Here is a 22,850-nt window from a genome sequence, read left to right as displayed (position 1 = left end):
ATTAAATGTTTTTGCTGTCAGAAATATGCGTTCTTATATAAATATATACGAGTACATACACATTTTTGTATTAGATGCTATACTAAGTTGACAGAAATAATGACTTCTTTTAAAAAAGACACCCTTATTAGTTCCATATAGTTTGTTTTATTTTTTTCTCATTTTTGGATGTTGTTTGGAAATAATTTTGCTTCTCCATTAATTGTTGGATTCCTTCTAACATATGTTCATCACAACATAATATCGAGTTTTGTAGAAATGAAACCTCAATATATCAAAGTCAAATTGTAAAAATGTAAATTTATGTAACCCAGTTCATTATTATGCACACTGACTCTACTATCTATCCAGAAATAAATTTGTTATATATTTGGAATTCAATAGACCATATTATGGATGTTGAGCATAAACATTAATGTATTCTATGTTTCGTCTTCCTGATTTCTGACTTCATTTGCCAACATAAAATTCAATTTCCACTTTCCATTTTTAGTTTCCGGCATGTGCTATGTAATTAAACTATCAATTATATCCTTTAATTACTAAATCTAAATTTGGACATCTCTTTATAGTAGAACGCCGTGAAATAATTACTTTCTACTGCGGGGGCTTCCCATATAGGCGTGTTTGTAAACTTGCATTATACTATATAATATTACCGAAGTCTGCAATTTATAGATTTATAATCCCACACGTTATAGTATTTCCTGCTATAAATTTATTACGATAATGTTCATACTTATTCTCAGTAATTGCATGTATAATTTTAGACGAATGGTCAACTATATGTACTGTCGACATGGATTTTGTTAATATTATTTTCTAAGCGTTAAGAAGAAAAGTACATGTTCATAAATATTTTATGTTTATTTACAATTCCAGTATTTTTTGGAATATTGGATATATTCACTGAAAAATCATCTAAAAAATTTAATCATAAGGTTTTACTAAAATTGTGCGTTGGTACTATTAGTTATACACTATCATCATTACATTATATACCATAAGCGTTTTGATGTTACAGCTGGTATTGTATCGACAAAGAATATCTAACAATTTTTCAAACTTTTTGGGGAATGCAAAGAAACTGTTATTGAAATTGTGGTATAGTTTTACAAAGTATAGCATTTAAAAACTAAGATGAATAGAAATGTAGCAATATATTACACGCAATTTCAATATAATGTCCAGTAATGAAAAACTGTTAACATATTAGCACTATGTGATGTAGTTTTTATCGAGCAGTATGCGTGCTGGAACATACTTAAAATGTTTTATTACTGGAAACATTTTATGGTGGCAGCGAAAGAAAGATAAAAATGGCAAACAACGTATAATATGTTAGCACAAGTAATTAATTTTCAATTCATTCTGAGGTGTATATTATTCCTTAGACAGGATAGAAATCAGCAAATATTTTATCACGCCAAGTACATGTATTAATTATAAAAAGTATCAGATACTACTTGATTCATACGTCGTTATTCACAATTAAAACTGTTGTATAAAATGAGTTATCCTGAACGCCTAAGCTTTTGCGAGAAAATTAAGTTCTTATTTATTGGCACTATTTACTCTATCGATAACACTGTAAAGAAAGTATAGTATGTACGAGCTGTATGAACGATAAATAATATTTGATGGAAGTAATTCGGTAATAAATATGTAAGTAAACTGTGAAAGTAATATTTGCACAAAGTAGTAAATCATATGTATAAACATAGAACATGCTATTATGGTTAAATAAGCTTTAAAGCATTACAAAGCTATAGAAACGCTGACAGCCAAGAATTATAAATCACTCGAAACATTCATTAGTCACAGTTTAAACGTATGTCAAATTCAGTATGAGTTGGGTTCAAAATAGTTTAGGTTCAATATATTGATAATTTGGTATTTTTAATTTGTAAATTATATCACTTAGGCAGTTTAAGCCTATTGATTAAAATTAATAATAATATATATTTTGTAAAGAAAGAAAAGAAAAAGAAAAACAATAGAAATCAATATAATCAGAAGCTTTGACTTTTTAGTTCTATTTTGTTTTTGATTGCGTTATGCAGCACTTTTACATTCGATTCAGGTTTTTTATTTTTTCCATAATAATAATACACTATGTTAATTATAAATGATGTGCTAAAATATTCCAAGTTTCTGAAATGTTACATCTATTTTCTTATACGTATTTTGTAAATATTTATTTGTGTAAATGTAATGCCAAAACAATAATGCTTGCTGTATTCTAAATTAATATCAATTTGTCTTTAACATAGAAATCATACATTATAAGTTTATGTTTATTTATTTATGTAAATTGCTTGAAATTATTTACTTTTTTGAATTTGGAGTAAACATATTTATGCTACAGCCTATAGAAGTATGCTACATTACGCATTATTAAAATATCGTAAACAGACTTTCATTAACATGTTGTTCCTATATTGACATTTAACAATGCCAAATCTTATTGCTTACTAATTATCAATTAGTAAATTTAAGTGCAAAAAGTTATAGTATTCGCATCCAATACTCTTTTACTTATATGTTTATTATTTGAGAAATATTTAATAAAGTTGATTTTCACAATACAGCTTGAATATAAAAAAACGCTAAGTGAATGATTTATCATAAATACGTAAGATTGCAAGCAAGCAAACGCAAAGGAATATAAAATTTCCGTATATGTGACTCCGAAAGTATATCTTTTTCAATATAAAAACAATATCAAACGATTCGAATCAAACGACTCGAGAACAAACGATATAAAATATAATGTGCTTGGAAACTTTGTCGTTTCCATATATAACAAGTTTCCCCATATACATTTAAAGCAACTTTAGTGTTTTGAACTATTTTAAATATATCCAAGCGTGTAGCATACCAGTTACTTCTGCAACAATAAGATTTATTTCTTGAGGATGTAGAAAAATAAACACACCTTAAGTAGATCAGAAAATAAATATACATGACGTCGGATCGAAGCTGATTCTTAGAAGTCGTGTTAGGAGCGTGATATCGTGTTAAAATGATAGCCAGCGCTTGCTTCGGACCGCCGCCTTTGCCTCCCAACAAACGGGCGATCATGCCTCATTCGGCGCCGAAACTCTCGTCGACGTACATGAGCTTTCGGGACCCAGCGGACGAGCTTTCGAAGCCTGAAGTCCTCCAAACTTTTCAATCAATTCCAACAACTGCCGATCAATCTTGCTGTCACAGAAGAGGAGATGTGAAATCTGCGAGTTTTCGCGCAAGGAGAACGCAAAATACGGAGTTGGTTCCTATAAGAACGGCAGGCGAGGTTTGCTGTAAGCATAGTGCACGTGTGAGGCGTCAAAATGTTGTAGAAACGGATGTGAGTACGCATTTTTCGCCGCAAGTGAATCATTCTAATGTCGGTTTTGCTGTATTGAGAGATCCACAGACAAAACAGTATAACGCAAGAACTAATTCTTTACGAAGGAGTTTAAGACAAGAACCGCCTAAATTATCGTTCATTTCGCGGTGGAGATCGGAAGGAAATTTGGCGCAATTGGATGACAGTGTGGATAGTAACTCTAGTCTGCCGGTTGGGGGAAGACTTGAAAAATGCATGAAGGCACTAAGTGGTAGCTTGAAAAATCTTCTCCAGTGTGAGTATAATAATATTAAACTAACGAAAATAGTTCATTTGTCTAATATATCTATGTTACTGAAATCTATTTAACCCGTTCACTGGAAAATTCACTTATTTACATACATACACTATTGTCTTTTGTAAAATCTATGAACATAAATGAATAGTCTAGTATTTGAGTAAAGTAAAAATATTTTTGAATATATTATTTATTTACTCGTTACTCTGTTGCAAAAAGTATCCACGTGGAAACATTATGTTTGAACAGAAAATAAGTGGTTATAAAATATAATGTTTCCAATGAAAAGCTTAATATTACGAAAGGTCAGAAATATTATACATTAAGTTATTTTCTTTTGTGGCGGTATAAAATGTTCCATTTTACGCAATAAAGTTAATGCCTCTAATGTCTGATTTTATCTCACAGATCTTTTCTTGTACAAGCGAATATTTTTACGGAGATTCTTAAAGCGTTCCGTATATATTTACTGCCTTTGTGGAGAAAATAAAAATGAAAAAGCTCAAAGAATATAAAATATGAAAATATTTTTAAAGTATGGTTATTCCGCGATAAAAATTGTACCTTGTTATGAGTAAATTTATAATAATATAATTTTAATTGCGAAGATTGTATAATTGAACTATCAAATGTAAAAGTGCTAATAAAATTAATTCGAATCTTCCTGTGCCCACTCACTTAAAGTGCTAAATTACATTTAATCAGTGCTTTAGCAGAAGTGTCTATTAGAATCTCGTGTTGACAGTAGGCGTTTTTATCAAGAGATTGTATCGGGTGAAAGTTTGTTCTCTTGGTAACAAAAGTAATATTATTTAACTGATTCAATACCTTTATTTCAATCATTTTATCCTAGTTTCTCTACCGTGAGTCATTTTCAAATAGAGTAATAAATTCACCTTGGTTCCGACTTGGTTATCTGAATAGCCGAGTTTATCGAGAGCACTTTGGCCAGGGTATAAAATTTTGAAGGAGTTGTTTTAATAGCAGAAAACTAAAGAAGTAATTTTTTTAATAAATTAAATATTGTAATTATTTTTAAATCATTAAGGTTTTAGGCATCCTTAACACTATTTGGGAATTTAGTAGATTGATTATGATATATTTTAGATCTATTTGTGGTAGGTACTGTCTTATTGCGGCATTGAATATTCCACTTCTGTTACCATATCAATTCTGGCCATCTTTTCCGGTGAGAAGTTGTGTCCATTGAGCACATTGGTTACTACAATTTCTATGATTTTTATTATGCATTAAACAAATAATATTGAATATATTTATATATGAAATAACATTTAAACTGTCTAATAAATCATTGCGGTTTTGATCAGCATTTGGTGCGTTAGATTTGGTATGACATGCTTAGACGCTACGTTTACTATCCGATAATTCTTTACTATTTTACATCTGATTCAACATATCAATTTCGGCTTTTTGATACTTGTTAGTTCGTTAAACATGTGTTATTTCTAAAAGGCGTAATAAATTCACCTGTGTTCCCGACGAGATTAAATATAAGAGCCATTTATCTGGAGCACTGCGCCCAGGTTATTTCTTTCGTATGTCGTTATAGTAGGTATAGGATTTTTCATATCAAAGTCTGGCGCCTGCAGTGGAACACGTTGACTTCGTATAGTGAAAGTGTATCATGCATTTTATATCTAAGAACAGATCTAAACTTAAGAGCTAAAACGTTTTAGATAGCTAGCTGATGTCTAAACTACCTCATTTAGAACAAAGATCGAGTAATAATAATAAGAGACGTGTATATTACTAAACTTTATGTTCCTGTACAAATACTCTAAGCTCATATTAAAAATATGGATATCACTTATCAAACAGTTTTCGGCTTGATAAAAATAAATGTAATATGTACTTGTAACTACTGGATGTATGTTTATATTATAATAATTAGTTTTAATTGTTATCTTAATTTGGTGTTTATTTTGGAGTAGCCTTTATTTTAAAGTATAGTAGTAAAATTAAAATCTTACAAATTGAAGTGCCTTTATCATTCATCCACTAGCTATATGTCTATTTCTCCTATCTAGACAAACGTGTGCATTTTGATGCGTTATTACACATTTTACATATATTTCAGAGTTAGTAGTACATGTTAACGAACTTATTCAATATATATACCCCCGGGTAAAAACGGTGCCGAAATCGGTTAGCATTAAAATTTATCTCATATTAATGATCCTAGACGGTTCTATGTGACACATAGATGAATTTATTAGAACGTACGAAGTCGACCGAAAAGGCTGAGGTGCTTTATTGCTAAGATATTATGACACATATCAACCATACACACATGTAGTATTTTAGCATCAAATCCTTTCATTCATTTAGATTTATTTCATTATGCTATTTTGCTTTATTTTGTAAAGGTATTTAAAATAATTCATCAAATATGAAACGATCTCACACTCCTTTTTTATATAAATGGGGAAACTATTATTAAACATATTATTTATTTTATACCACTTATTTTTTAAAAATTATTACATCTATTACTTTTTTTTGGTCTGACTGGTTAAGGCTTGAACTCTGTAAACTCGTTCCAGACAAGAATAAACCGTAAATGAAGTCTTTTGGGAAACTCAAGAGAAATATATGAATAGGAAGTAATGAACTTGTGACAACCAGTCGTAAAATAAACGTCTAAATAAACAAGATTTTGTTCATTCCAATCATATAACTTACATAGCAACAGTTATTTTTATTACCCGTGCATAATTTATACCTATTTTTTTTTGGCGTTTATAAACATCGTTTTTGTGTTAAATGATGTGTAATTTGCTTCGGCGTGCTTTTAATACATACCTCTTCGATTATGAAAATCTATCATTAGAAAATTATATTTATATATGCGATTTATCTGTAATTATTAGCTATTATAATCAACTAATTGTTGACTATTATGGAATAGATTGTAATCACTTCAGTTATCAATGCAGTAGCAAAAAAAAAAAATTGTCGTTCGACCGTCGTCGAATGAATGGTTTTAATGATCATTATGAGTTTTTTTTATATTGATTGTGAAGTTTAAATACTGCGATCATGACTTGTTTGAAGAATTTTTTATGATATTTACATCACATTAAGAGATTTGTTTCTCATCGATAATACTAATACTAAATACTAAAAAATACTTTATATTTTTTATTAAATGTTTTTAATATTTTTTTATTTTTACCACTTTTTTTTAAGCTGGAAGAAACGCATAAATAACTTAATGTTTGCAAATTGAAGAATGTAACTTAAAAGATCATTTAACTAGGAACTTTGAAGAATTTGTTTTCTCTATTTCATATAAATTCTAACATGTTGAATTAACGTATGCCTCGTTATATTTTGAAATAATGCTTGTCAGTTTACTTGACATAAAACAATTTCTAGTATTTATCATTTGGCAACTCCACCTTCGCGAATGTCAAAGTCTTAATTGAAGCCAATGATTTCTGTAGTGTGAGATTTAGTGTTTCTAACAGTATAATATACGTAGATACAAATATATATATATATATATATATATATATATATATAACGATGACAGTTTGTGTTAAATCGTAAATCTTATGAATTATTGACATCATTATATCGAACACGTACCTTGGGCTATTCTAAATTGAAATTATGGAGAAGACGAATGTGCATATTCATTCTTTGTTTTTGCTTCAATAGTTCAATAACGTTGTAATTTATATATATATATATATATATATATATATATATATATATATATATGAGTCTTATATGATTTCTATAATCAAATAATATATTTTATTCTTAAACAGTATAGGAATTCGAATCGATTTTTGTCGTTAAAGATGCATGCATACAAACCCTTTTTAAATTATAACTTCCATTTTGAATTATTTGAATGATTTTGATATGTTTAATTGTTTTGATATTCTACTTTTTTAAAATTGGTAATAAACATCATCAAAATATTTTGGCATTACTATAAATCAACTTGACGTTTATGATAACTGCTCATTTTTTATATTTAGTTAGTTACAAAGATGAAATGTGAAAATATTCATTCCATAATGTACGAAATAGCTTTGATTGATTATTTTCGTTTTTCAGAGTTATTCAGTTAATTCATAAACCATTAACGTGTTTCAACAAACTAACAAAATATAATAAGTCTAAATTTTACGACTTGTTTCTTATGAGCGACTATGGAATCTCTATAATTAGAGTAGCCTGAGCTGTAATTAGTCTCCAGTAAACCGAACCTTATGCGTTTATATTTATAATCCAGTCAGAATATGTTTACAATGTTAGATTTAATGTTTGAAGATATTCTATTCATATGTTTTCTGTTTGTAGGGACTCATAATAATAAATAAGATAACAAGAAAACATTTCCGTGAAATGCAAGGGTTTTGTTATCGCGTCTTGAAAGTTTGATAGTATCCTTTTCCGAAAATTTTTTAGAATGTGTCAACTAGGTACAGAAGGATACGACAATGATAGAATATATCGCTTTCACAAAAATATTACTGATGCCATGCGTTTTTAAATCATTGGTATAGATTACAAATGGCTTTATAATTATATCTACAATTCAAGATTTATTATTTCAGATATCTAAACCGCCTAGATTCAATCTGATTCTTGGTTGCAATTTAATTCTAATCAATCAAGCTTTTGCGCCGCAGCAGCATTTTACTTTAAGTTCAGTTCTGTATTTATCTTATTATGATAAACGCGATTATCTTAACGAAGTTTCGCAATAAATAGCTTAAATTGGTTTCACACAGTTTCTAATGGATTCGGAAAGTACCTGTTTAATTCTCACAAATCGTCAATAAATCAAATACCACCTCGCAGGAGAATTATTTTAGTCGCGTCAACCGTTTATGGTATTGGCGCCAATACCGCTTTCTGTTTACTTTTTTCTGTATTGCAACAAGTGTCAACAATTTCATAATGCCTACATAATATCAATACATATAATCGAATACAGATTTAATAATCTGTGGTTATGAATTGATTTATCTTTACGCAATGACTTATTAAATTTAAAACGAACGGCGCTGGAATAAAATTATATGTGACGGATAATAAATACATTGGTTCAGCGTGATCTTAAGTTGTCAAAACAAAGTTTGTGATATATTGTAATACAATAAATTCACATTTATCTTTCTTAAATTGTTTTACATGCTCTAAGTTGTCAGAACACATTATGCACTTAAGATTTTATCTGAATCTTAAGATTTATTGCATCAATTATATTTGTATTTTTACTATTCACTAATTTAGCAAGAATTCAAAGTGAATTGTTTAATTTGCCATTTTGTATTTATGCTTGACAGTTGAATATATATTATTCATGTATTTTTAATAAACAAATAAATTTTCTTGTTAAGAAATTGAAATATTGACCCCGCATTGTGATTATTTTGATACATTTTTTCTCAAAATCAGTTTGGAACGCATGGCGAATTTGACTCCGCATGGTTTTCTCAGAAATGTTAAAGTGTCGTTAAACCCTATTACAGTTATCAACAGTGTTTATATACCTCTATATTAAAGGAATTTCTAGCCTGAGCTATGAAATCAATGTTTCCAATATATCATTGATACATAAAAGCGTACTAAAACCTCTTTATATTCCTCTCGATGTCTAGCTATTAACGTATTATTTGATAAATGCACACGATCTTGACCATAAACCGTGATTAGAATTAAAATCTATCTGATCGCTTTTGTGATTGAATCATGAATCAATTTCGTTTTCTTTTGTGGTATCAAAACGTTTATTATTTGAATTTTCTTTATTGCATGCGTTGCGAATCGGCAGTTTCTGCGAGGGAGACGCGGATTTCTTTAATATCGTTGTTGTTAGGAATTTTATTTTTAAATAACAATTACTTTTATTCTCTGTATTATTTATTTTTTACTATTTGTTAAAAATTTAATAAACATTGATACCTTGGTTTTTTATCCATTCTTTTTACTATTTTATTGTAACTCCAAAGATAGATTTTTCTAATATATTTGTGTTCAGTTAATACACTTCACATTTAAAGTGATCCTATTGCTCTTAATATATGAACCAAACAATTAAAATATAATACAATATTTAAAACTGACACTAATATTGCAAGTAAATAATCTCAAGTCTAATATTAAATTTAGATAGAATTTTTTATATTTTATATAGTAATATAATATTTTGTATCAAATACGTGAGAAAAACAAGCGCTTCAAACCTTTATCATCTCAGAATTGACAAAGTTTTTTCTATATGAACAAACCTATATATATGCATTAACAAAACCTATATATCTAAATATATAAAAATAAGTCGGGTTTTCCTTCTTGACGATATAACTCCAGAACGCACGAACCGATTTCGACAATTTTGCATTTGTTGGAAAGGTCTCTGCGCAAGGTTCATAGTTAAGAAAATTAGTGGTGCATGGCATCGTGCCTTAATGCAAATTGCTGGAACTTCAGGCACCGTAATTAAAAATTCGAGTAATGACATTAGTGAGACTTATCAGAATTATGCTTGGTTAAGTCAACGAGCAATTCTTGTCGCAAAGTACTCGTATAATAATGTACACGCACTGAATTTCACCATTCAATCAAAAATTTCTGGCGATTTGGTTTGACTTCAAACGATTGCAATTTCCAGTTCGCCTTGCGTTCGCAATAACAAGTCGCAAGGACAATCGTTTAGTGTTTGCGGGATAAATTTCAAATAGATTATTTAGAAAATCATTGTTTTTCACATGGGCAGTTATACGTTTGCCTGCTCACGAGTTGGAAAGTCATCCGCTTTGTTTATGTTAACGTCAGACCAAAAAACAAAAAATGTGGTTTACCAAAGAGCACTTCAATGAAACGGATAATTTGCGGATTCACTATCATTTACTTAGAGAAGTTCAACTAAAAAACACTTCATATTTGTAATCGAAATTAATTCATTACTGCTGTCTGATAAAATCAAATTTTTCCTTTTCAAATATAAAAGAAACAAAAATTTCTTCATCTTTCTCACGAAACCATCTGGTGGCGAAACGGAGTTCGTCGGGTTTGCTAGTATATATATATATATATATATATATATACATATATATATATACATATATATATATATATATATATATATATATATATATGTGTGTGTGTGTGTGTGCTGTGGCTCGTCTCGTCAGAACCTATTATTAAAAACTCTTAAATATCCTTTGGATATTCAGAGGGTCTTTGCATAAGGTTAACTGCAAGGATTACGTCGACTGTAACGAGAAGCCATGATCATCATTATCGACTCTGGCTTTTCCTTTGGATTTGCGCTTCTGAATCTCCGAAGTGGCTAAACCTGGTATATTTATTCGCCATCTTATTCACTTGATGGTTATTGGGATCATTTGACGAGGCAATGCTTTCTGCTTGCGATGTATATCTTGCAATTCAAAAGGTGCCAAGGCGAACGATTATTGTTACACTTTTTTCTCCTTTCGCGATAACGGAAGCTGATCTACTGGATAACGGATTAACGACGATGAAAAGATTATGGTATGGACGCCAGCGGAATATTTAATGCACAAAGCTTGCTGCACTCTATATTTTGCTATTATTGAGAATAGAGAAAATATGAAATACGATGAATATGAACAAATATATAGTTATAATTATATTATCGGATCGAAAGGAATCGGATTTAGTTTGATCCGTTTTACGAACAACCTGATATAAAGTAGCAGTGATACCTAATTTGACTTGGAGCCAACAAATGTAATAAGTGAAAATAGCCTTATTCGGACATTACATTCCAATTAGATAATATATGATCGCTATTAGATAAATTCAAATAACAAGAATCTATCAAGCATATATATTAGGTTAGCCGTTGGGTTGCCATCCAAATACAGAGAACAGGAAGAAGTTCGGCCACAACATTTCATAGAATACATGTTATGTTTGCTGTTAAAAATGTAAATATGTACGTTTATTTCATTATTCGTATTATGACTTGTATTTTATTTATTACTATTTTATTTCAGAATTATTAAAGTTATTAAACATGTAAAATAATATTATATAATATATGCGCAATTTCATCGACCACAATTCGTGGCGAATAAAACAATGAGCAGACGTCGAGCAAAAACTTTATTAAAGTTATAGTATGGTAATAGTGATTTAAATATTATTAAATCTCGATGTAAATGTTTTGCATAATTTTAATGAAAGTTGGAAACGTCTTGTGGTACCATGATTTATATGGGTGTATTGAGATTTTGTTACTCGACTTTGGAACATATTCTTGCAACTGTGAGTAGACAATTTATTGAAAATGAAAAATCATAAGTAGCAAAAGATATTTATTTTGTACGTTTTGACACTAAATGTGTGTCTTTATTCAGTAATTCATACTAAGGAAGCTCATTTCTTAAATAATAAATAAAGAAACATAATCGAAAAATGTATAATTGAAAATAAATATAATTTCAATAAACTAGATGCTTGTCAGCTACATTTTTCAGTGAGTACAGTTTATGTGTATACATTGATTCTTATTACAAACTTATTAAACATGACTTAGTTTTTGTTTTTAATAACTTGATGGATGCCTTAAAAAGGTTTTTCTTTATATTTTATATATTTTCTTTATATTGATTTGATCATCATTCAATCATTTTTTTGGATACTTCACATGATAGAGCATATTCGTATAGTCGGTATTGTAATTATCATGTACCAAATTAGGTCATACATTGGAGTTTATACTCTATTTTAGTTAAGAGAAGTATCGTAAGTCACATCAATTTAGTTACCATCATAAATCACATTTTGGCTCAATTCCAACTAGATGCATTAAATTGAATATATTATTTTGAGATAAGGTAAACTAGATTTATTCAATTAAACTTATTTTTTGTAAAACATGTGTTTACTCGTGGGTATGTGACTAGAGCGACTGAGCCTTGATGCCGATTTGAGGAGTTGATATCAAGCAGTTCTGACATCGAGTTTTACTTGGAAATATAGATAGCAATATGTTTCCAAGTGAAAATAGCCGGCAATAAAAATATTCGGCCTATTACAGAAATTTCAATAATAAAATTTATTACACAGTGATGAGACAACTGTTTGGGTTGCCATCTGTAAAAGCAACGTAGTATAGGGTCAAAGTAGCCCAACAGCTTATAGGACTCTTGAATTCTGATTCCTGTTCTAAAATACATTATAAAAATTATAAAACATACAAATAATCCCAGTATTATTAATCAAATAAATATTAAGTTTAGTACTATATTTGCAATATTTGATATTTATATTATGGGATAGTAATTTTTGCTATTCCATCGCATGGATTTTAGTGATATTCAAATACCATTAATATATTATGTAATGGACAAGTCGAGGATACATTTCCTGTGACGTTTAGTTGTTAACTTTGGACGTCCGATCGGGAAAACGGAAACCGCGCTTGACACATTTGCTATCTCGCATTTTCCCGATGTGTTCCGGGTATTCCGGTTATTCCGGGTATTCTGTGTCGGCATATGACATTCAGAACAAAGATGTTTCAAATATTACCCGACGTCGCGTCGAACCGGAGTCGCGGTATCAGCGCCCGTCAGATCGTCTCGTGTACGATGTCTATGAGCTGGAAAATTTGGTATATAATAACTAACATGTCAGCATTTTCTAAAAATTTGTTGTACTTATTTTTTTATTTGTGATTTCTTTTTGTATTGTATGTGCATTTAATATTTGATCATTACTTATATGTATGCAAGAATATAGCCAATTTAGTTGTGTGAGTATATAAGTATATAAATTTATGAATAATTACTACGAATACATAATTTTGTGTCGATATGGATTTACGGCCAATATATATGAATATATATTACCAGTTTTATAAATCTGTCTCTAGAAATCCATGTTCATTTCTTGTCATTGCAAAATCTAATTCAATTTTTATGATCCCATAAAGAATATTATTCCTCTTCTCGCAGTCATCTATGGCAAGTCGAATATTCGCACTGCTGCGAGAGTTTTTTATTTGCAAAAGGTTGAAATGAAGAAATACCATTTTGAATTATATTTTACTATGAGAAGCCTCAGGCACATACGAGAGCCTTTTTATGCTCATAAAAAGACGCGGTTATAAATATAAAACATGCGTTCGTAAATTTTTTAATCTAATTTTATTGGACAGGTTTATAGCCAACTGCATTTCATGCTGTTTGCTGATAAGCCCATGTCGCGATTTAAAATTATGCATCAAAATTTATATCTTGCTTCAAATTTCGATAAATCGTCGATATGTATTGTTAAAACACTGGTGTGATAATAAACATTTGATGTATATTATCAAGATTTACATAGTCAGATGTACGTCAGTCATGATTAGAAAGTGCTTTATATATTAATATGAAATTTTGTCACACCCTTTGTTATGATAAAATTTTATTAAAACGTGGTGTACTTATTAATATAAATATACCAACACATGTGTGTATAAATATTTTAATATTCCGTGTATAATAATGTGCTTTCTGGTAAATTTTGTAAATGTCGTATCGAGTTCCACGCGATACCACTTCGTGTAAATTGCTCATTAACTTTTGTTCAGATCATTAGATCACTGCGGGTGGCCTCAATTAATGGACCCAAAGGGCGTTTATTAATCGCAGCCAAAACCGTAAAACGTTCAAATAATTAACTTACTTCTGGAAATATTTGGGGTCAAATGGATAAATATCTCAAAACGTTTTGTAACAATTTTAGCAATTTCAGGTTGCAGGTTTGATATTCATTTTGGCTTGTTTGCCTAATTTATTTTGAACGAACTAGTTGTTTGTTTATTGAAAATGCCAGGGAAAACTGTGAAGAATAACTTTACTGGATTGTTAGGTTTATTCTCTTATATCTTCCTAACAATTGGTGTCATATCTTATGTCGATAGATGATCAAACAAATAAAAAAATGCAATTAATTTTAATCAAGCCATTATTATGATAATAATTTTATGATAGAATAGAAATATACTTTGGTTGAAGTATATCGATTTCTAATATTAAATTTTAATTTTTCACAATATTAAAATGTATGTTTGACTGTATCTCATCACTAGTATTACAATCAAACAATTTCGTAAGTGATCTTCGACCTGTGTCTTCTAATCTCTGACCTCTAAATGCATCGCGAACGCATTCTTACTGATTAATAAATGTTGAACATTTTATCCACTGACAAATATAGTTCTCGGCTACTAACACATATTGCCGTAATATAAGAATGTTTCGAAATTGTTACAACACCATTAAATGATCTAGTTGCCATTAAGAACGGATAATAAATATAATATGTTAGAAAATATATACCAGGCAAAAGCACGGATTGGTGGTATTTGTATCTATTAGTCATGTGGCTCATGATTTATTTGCATATGTGAGTTTTAACTGTAAATTAACAAAATTATAATATATTAGACATGATAAAGTTTTGTTTAGGCATTAGAATTAATACATTTAAACATGGTTATTGAATCTGTATGCGGTTATTCTATTTGTTCATTTAATTACTTCCGACTAGTACCAATTAATTCATGTAAAATTTAATATTCAACTCATAGCACCACATAAATATTTAATATTCTGATTGAGTGTTTAGAAATATAAATTTTACAAAAATCTCTGGACTGACCATCTGAATCATGAATTTTCTGTATTGACTGTCAAATTCATTATTCAAGTTTTAATAAATATTTCTACAACTTTTCAACAACAGTTTTCTTCTCGCCTAGTCCATAAATCCGTTACAAGATACCATTTAGTTAAAAATTCGACTTATGAAATATCATAGGTGTCTAGAAGACATTGACAATTCTATTGACTGTCTTGATCTATTGTTATCACTTTCAAATTCGTTGTAGATAAACTATGTGGGTGTACAATTTATATAAAATACATATCATATTTTAGTTTAGTGTGTCAAAAATGCAGTGTGAGAGAATCACACAAAATATTTGCATAATAGACATTGATAAAAATGTGTTTTATGATAATCAAATAGAGATGATGGAATCATAATAGCTTGTATTTGGATAGTGAATTGTAAATCTTCACCGGCTGTTGCAGTTATCTAACGGTTTTTGTAAATTTCTTTATTATGCATTTGAAATATAATACATAGAGTACTTCTAGAATAAGTTTATAGAAATTGAGGATAAATTTTATAATTAAACTATTTTGTGAAAAGTTTTTGGATAAATTTTCACACAAGGCAAAACATCACTTTCTATTAAAGGGAATAAACTTATAAGCAAATTGTATAGTGTATTGTACACTTTACGGTTTTTTTTATTTATTTTATTTTACTAACTAATTAGGGGCCGTTCAAGTATTACGTAAGCACTATAGGGGGGCGAGGGGGTTGTTGATTTGCTTATTTTGGGTTGACATGGGGGGCAGGGGAGTCTGTATGATGATTACGTCACAGGTAGTATTTTTATTTTTTTACATTAATTGTAAAATGTTTACGTAAGCATGGGGGTGAGGGGTAAGAGCTTTGCTTACTTTTGCTGACAAGGGGGATGGGGGGGGGTAAATAATTGTAATAAATCTGCTTACGTAATACTTGAACGATTCCTTAGAGTATCTCATTTTTTATCCTATTTTTCTTCTCTTGCAAATATTTCATCCCTCTAGATTTATATGTTCTAATCTGTGTTTTTTTGCATGTAACATTATATCTAATGTATTTTTTTTTATTTCAGTGGGCGGTATGTCGCGGCCGCCAAAGGCCGCACCACAAGCAAAACGTGTGGCGCCTCCGGCAGTGCCGGATCTGTATCGTTTGTCCGGCAGCTCATTCGGGTCAGCTGGCTATGCGAGCGCCGAGGACGCGGTCTTTCTGGCTCCCGACACGCCCACGACCATTAGAGGTAAATTTTTAATGTTGAAATTATTTTGATTGAATCCTTTTTAATTATATTAGTCTGTAACATCTGCTTCAAATTTTTCGATTCGGGTATTATTATTAATTGATGCATAACAGAATAACGAAGATAATATTAATGAATATGATATGCTTGATAAAAGGTAATTCTAAATTAACTTACATCGATTCAATTATTCATAAGTATACGCAAGTGTTATCAATAATAACCATCGAACAATTTTTATTCTCGATATAAATTAATAAATATAAATCAATGTTCATCAGATTATAATATATCTATATATAAATATTATTAATGCTTCGTTTGAAGGAAGGTCCAAGGTGTAAGTGCTCTTCATTTTACATGTAACTCATTTTTTCCTTCCAATTCTCTGTAATTTTTCATCTTGCGTAAGCGGTTTATAGACTGTATTCTTCCTCGTCCTTTTCCTTTCAGTCTATCTATTTTTTTCCATGACATTACGCAGGTGTTTTTTTTTCTTCAAATATGGATCTGAGATAGTTTTCTTTTCGCAATTATAACCAGCAGATTTTTTTTCTTTTCCACTCTTTGTAATAGTTTTTTATTTGTTGTATAGTCGTTCTCACTTTATATTTTTCAGCACCAAATCTCCAAACTATATGTCTTGTTGACTTTCCCTAGAAGAGATAATGCTTCTGATCCATACAGAGCTATATTTCAATTATGATTATATAAATTGTGCATATAAAAATAATATGAATAACGAAATGCTTTCGGATATGTTGTTTTGTTGGTTACACATTTAATTTAATTACTATTTCATTGAACATTCTTTAAAGTTTTCGGTCAATTTTAAATATTCCTTGAACTTGTTGTATTTTTATTGTAGTACCCTACTATTATCAACTCTTTTTAAAACCGCAAGCCGTATAATTTATATTTGAATACTTTCAAATAGGCGTTCTAAGGCACATATTTATTAATGCGTATTGTCAATAATGATCAGGTTGTTGTAATTAATGTTTCTAATATGTAAATTGTATGTTGCAAAAATATTATACCAGGGTGTATAGAAAAGTATGCTATATCGATACGCACGTAAAACGTATTATTAATAAACCGATAATCAAAAGGCTTTAGAAATAAGTATCAATCATGTTTGATAAAAATAAGTTTGGAGAATTATATCTATTGTTTATTACTATTTATGTTGACCTAAATAATTTTTTTTTACCCTTGATCAGATGATCATTCGGACTATGGAAGTACGGCTAGTGGTGGCACACAACCAGGTAAAAGTCCAGGAATTCCTGTTTACGGTCCTGGGCAACAACCGCCAGCGTTTTCGTTTCCTCCGCAAAGCGGGCAAACTGTCGTTGGTCCACCCACACTGACTCATAAAGCTGCAGTTTATTATCATCATCAATTAGCTCTACAGGAAGACCAAGGGATAGACATGACACAAGTAAGTACATTTATCAGAATTATATACATATGTATTAAAACTCAATTTTTAAAATGTTGTTTCTTCTTCAGTCGCCTGGACGTGATAGTCCAGGATCTAGTTCTGGATCAGCTGGTTCTGGATCACGGCACTCAACTGCATCTTTGGATTCCGGAAGAGCTTCTGGTTATTTGGGAGCACCGCGAGGAGCTCTTGGATCGGCTTCATCTCCTAGATGCAGTTTGAGTTCTTGTTCTCTTGGCTCGGAACATGGTCGATATGAAAGGATGATATTACAAGGAATACCGGTAAATGTTATATAACAATACTAATACTGTTTTGTTTACTTTGCCAAAGGTGTATTCTACTTCAATACTTTTTTGTGTGTGTTTTAACCACTAGTGCTACATTCACTTCTTTCCTATTTCTTTAAGTAATGCTAGTTTTATTTTATTAGGATCATGAAGTGATTCATGCTTGGCTCACTGAATTGCAATATGAAGAATACAGCCCATTATTTGGAGCTGCTGGTTATGACTTGGCTACAGTAGCTCGGATGACACCCGAAGATTTGACTGCGATCGGAATCAAAAAACCTAATCACAGAAAACGGCTTAAGGCAGAAATTCAACAATTAGTTTTACCGGACAATCTACCTGACTACATACCGGTAAGTATATCGATAAGTATTACAATACTAATCAACCAAGGTATTACAATTTTAAACTATTTTTTGTTTTATTTAACAGGGGTCTATTGAAGAGTGGTTGCGTTTATTACGACTGGATGAATATGCACCGGCTTTGATATCTCAAGGCTACAAAACTGTACAAGATGTTACTCAACTTACTTGGGAAGATTTGGAAGAGACCGGTATCGTGAGATTAGGTCATCAGAAGAAAATAATGTTAGCCATAAAACGTGTAAAAGACGTTCAAGCTGGTAAAAGATTTTCGGGACATACTGGCCAATGTTCTGCTCAGGTGAGTGCATTAACTGTTTTCATTTCATTTATCATCAGATAGGTTTTTTTTCAATTGATAGATTTTTAAAAATTAAGCACTGAACTATTTTAAAAGCTAATTTTTATTGCTCGTTGATTTGATCAACTTAAATAAGATGTAATTTTTGATCAAATCGGACGACCAAAATATTTTGCATATTTTGTTAAAAGAATTTAAAGAAATTTTCTAAATGCAAGGTTATTTTTTCTTAGTTTATTCACTTTTTCTCTTTTTTTCTCAAACTTGCCTTGAAATTTGCATCGCCTAGTGGTTTTGTAATTCCTATTTTGATATTTCATCAGGATCATTTATAATATATTATTTTGAAATATTTTTTTTATTGATTATCTATTCAAGTTGATTAAATATCATTTCGTACTTAACAAAATAGATTCTTTTCGCAATATATAGGCTTAATGAAAGTTTTGCACGGTTTTGAAAATAATTCATTAACTGAGGATAACATTTATTTGAGTTTTGATTCTGAATTGTTAACATTTAACAACTACTGTGATATGTTTGTTATACTAATTGCATCGAAATAATAAAGTTTTAGCAGTTTTTTTTATTAATTTTATAGATTACAATAAACGCATAACTAGCTAGCACCAAATAGAATTTTTAGTTAATTGCAAAACTTCACAATCCACATTCATTCAGTATTATCAAAGAACGAACAGATAATAAGTTTAGTTTTTGGGTCAATTTATGAAAAATATAACTTAATGTTAAAATACCACCGAATAGTTTTTTTCATGAAATGACCGTTTTTCTATAGATGAATTTTTCAATGTTTCTACCATTGCCTTTAGATATTTTAGAGCATTGTTGCATGTTTTTGTTTTCTTTTCTTTTTCATTTACCTCACCCGCCAACCCCGCACTACATATTGATGGCGCGCCTTTCTAAAACACATGGAAAATTTAAAAATAAACACAATTAATTGGAATAAACGAAATTGGAATTTTCGATAAAATAAATACGAAACCAATGAAACGAAAAAAAAAATCAGGATTCACTTGGGTCTCCATCCTGCGGTAGTGTAATCAACGATGAACCAGTTTACATCCACACAATGAGACACGCTTACCAGCAACCCTGGGAGGTTCAACAATCTAGAATGATGACCGCCAGCTGCCATCCCGTCCAACAAAATTGTTACGTGGGATACGGAATGAATGATATAGTTCCCATACAGGTAAACATGACATACATACCAAAATTCAACAAATCAGGCTACAGTACAAGGGTTACGAAAATATTCTTCTTCTTTTCTGCAATTTTAAAAGTATGCAAGGCGCGCGTACTTGGCATGCAACTACTAGCATTTTTAACATCATCCAAATCACGTTATTTTTTGGAAATATGCATGATTAATAGAAATCTTCTCTTAACTTAGATGTTGCTTTGAACGTTTTCACCCAGTTTAATTTTATAGTGTTACCCTTTAACAGTTTTGTTATCTGATGTATCAGATAATATTAATAAATTTGCCATTTTTAACTTTACCGATTGCACTTGTGTTTGTACCCTTATGTGTGTGCCTTACTTGTATTGCACCCGATAGCTAATATCATAAATTGCAATTTTTATTTAATATTTGAACAAAAAGCAAAGCGTAATTTTGATAAAAATCTCAGTTCTTTAAACTATATTTATATCAGTATATTGAAATAAACGAACAATAAATTTCTTTCTAAAATTAAATATTTTGTACATGTAGGAACAACATCAATGAGGTTTCAAATAATTCGTTTTTTTACCAATCGCAAATTTGAAACTCATATTACGTATAACTGAAAATTTTCAATGATTACATCACAGTATCGGATTCGGAATATGGAGATTTAACAGATCTGTTACTTTATATATATTTTTTGTTTTTTTTTTGAAGATTCGACAAGGTCGCGGAAAAAGTTTAGAAAGCTTGGAGGATACAGAAAGAGGTCCTGTAACCCACCTTACGTTTACCAATGAAGGTGGACCACAAGCGTTGTACGTTAGTGGTGCAGGTCCTGGAATGCCCTCTAGTATCATGTTGTCTGGAGGTCAACAGTGGCGCCGGTCATATGATGATGGCGATATCACGCCGACAAATGAGGCTTCGATACTAGCAAGTTACGAAGGTAAATAGAATAATAACTATTCAATATATATCTTTTATCGCTTATTTTTTATTTTTGACTCTGTTTATTTCTTTCAGGTGGCGGAACATTACCACGGCCCCGCGGATTTGTTCGACCAAGGCCTGTTGCAAAAGTCACGGGCAATACGAAGGCTGTACCTCAGTCGCATTTTCAAGATTTTAATGATAAAATACCTTATTCTCAACAACATCAGCAGCAAGCTTATAATGAATATATACAATATGCAACATCGACTAGTAAATATTCACATTTGTACAGCCCTCATTTGACCAAGAAAATGCCACCGCAACCACCTAAACGTCAGAGCTCGAATTCAGGATTAGATGGTAAGTCTGGGTAGAATATCGTAAAAATTGTCTTGGTATTAATAAAAAATCAGGCTATTGCTGCAGGAACTGATTGATTACTGCTACTGACTTTCCATTAAAATTGGCATTGGCCGATGTGTGTGGAGTGAAAATTTTTATAGATCTTTTTTTTTAGGTATTTATAATGTAGGCTCCATACATCAAACCACAGTAGAAATACATGCAGAAAATAATTCTCCACCTAATAAAAGTTTACCGAGCTTACACGAATCTAATAAGCAACTGCCGCTAAGTCTTCCTGCTTATCCATCGTCGGATAGTTTAAGCTGCGTCAGCCTGGAAAGTGAAGGCCTGCCTTTACCTCCGCCACCAGCACCTTGTACCCCACCGACAGGTAATGCAATAAATAAATATCCATAAATAAAAGTAAAATACGTAAGTAATTGTAAAATTATATCTAATACGTTTTTTATGATATTATAGGTATAATGCCATCTAGATCTTGGACAGATGGAACCAGTAGGATGAATGAAGAGCAAATGCTTATCAATACTTTAGCAAATCAAGCGCGTAATGGTAGCGACGCCAGTTTTAAAGTTAGTTAACTTATATTATTAGAACATTCAAAATAAAAATTCACAAGATTCACATTGTACGTTAGTACAATTTGCAATTCATTCAGATTGTTATATAGAAAAGTTTTTTTAAAAAATTATTTTATTAATATTTTATTCTTTTTATTACAGTCTAGCTCAAGTACAGAAAGCGATAGTCTGCCATTCGCCAACGAGAATGCAGGCACCATCAAACAACGCGCCAACGCAAGCCTGAACCGCAACCAGAGTTCCCTAGAATTCTCCCGGTCAAACTCTTTATCCAGACAAAGCGGCCACATGCATTCAAGTTCACAAAATGCAGATTTAAATTCAATAACACCCCATGAAAGTACAGAGCCAGCCGATGTTCTGAGCGACATAGGAAACATGTTGGCAAATTTAACCGATGAATTAGATGCCATGTTAGAAGAAGAGAAACGACAAGGTTTGACAGATTCACAATAATAAAAAGTTACAGGTAAAAACGTTGGTTAGGACGCGTGTTACTTTTTTGAGATGTCGTTAAAGTATTACGCTGTGATATAGAGCTAGTGTATTTTGGTTCAAAGTATTATATACTTGTAATGAAGTGGGCGCGGAAACAGGAGAAAGTATAAAGAAATTCAATTTTATTAGTGAAGAATTAAATTTACATTTACCAAGCTTTTATTTTTGCTTTACCTGTTGTGTAAAAAATTACGTACTAAATATTTTTAATATATATTTTAAAATGCTTGAACCATTATTTTTAACTTCCATTCACAATATAAAATACTTTATAAAAATCACTACTCTTCAATGACGGTTCAATA

The 22,850-nt window shown here is 30.6% G+C and overlaps 1 protein-coding gene across 1 annotated transcript; it reads left to right on the top strand.

Annotated features, from left to right (window-relative positions):
* The first annotated feature begins 3,448 nt into the window (after nucleotides 1-3,448).
* LOC113373171 lies at nucleotides 3,449-22,669 on the top strand. The gene is made up of 12 exons (XM_026613489.1): nucleotides 3,449-3,629; nucleotides 16,393-16,560; nucleotides 17,784-18,004; nucleotides 18,076-18,291; nucleotides 18,441-18,653; nucleotides 18,733-18,966; nucleotides 20,000-20,185; nucleotides 20,882-21,113; nucleotides 21,191-21,460; nucleotides 21,618-21,836; nucleotides 21,926-22,038; nucleotides 22,189-22,669. The coding sequence occupies exons 1-12, from the start codon at nucleotides 3,590-3,592 to the stop codon at nucleotides 22,501-22,503; spliced, it is 2,427 nt and encodes an 808-aa protein (XP_026469274.1). The 5' UTR covers nucleotides 3,449-3,589; the 3' UTR covers nucleotides 22,504-22,669.
* The last annotated feature ends 181 nt before the right edge of the window (nucleotides 22,670-22,850 follow it).

The sequence above is a fragment of the Ctenocephalides felis genome, unplaced genomic scaffold (genome assembly GCF_003426905.1).
Source record: "Ctenocephalides felis isolate EL2017-DRISC unplaced genomic scaffold, ASM342690v1 CF-g0.4_SCAFFOLD_01604, whole genome shotgun sequence".
Lineage (NCBI taxonomy): Eukaryota > Metazoa > Arthropoda > Insecta > Siphonaptera > Pulicidae > Ctenocephalides > Ctenocephalides felis.
Note: the sequence above shows the minus strand (reverse complement) of the source record. Positions and strands in the feature narration are given on the sequence as shown.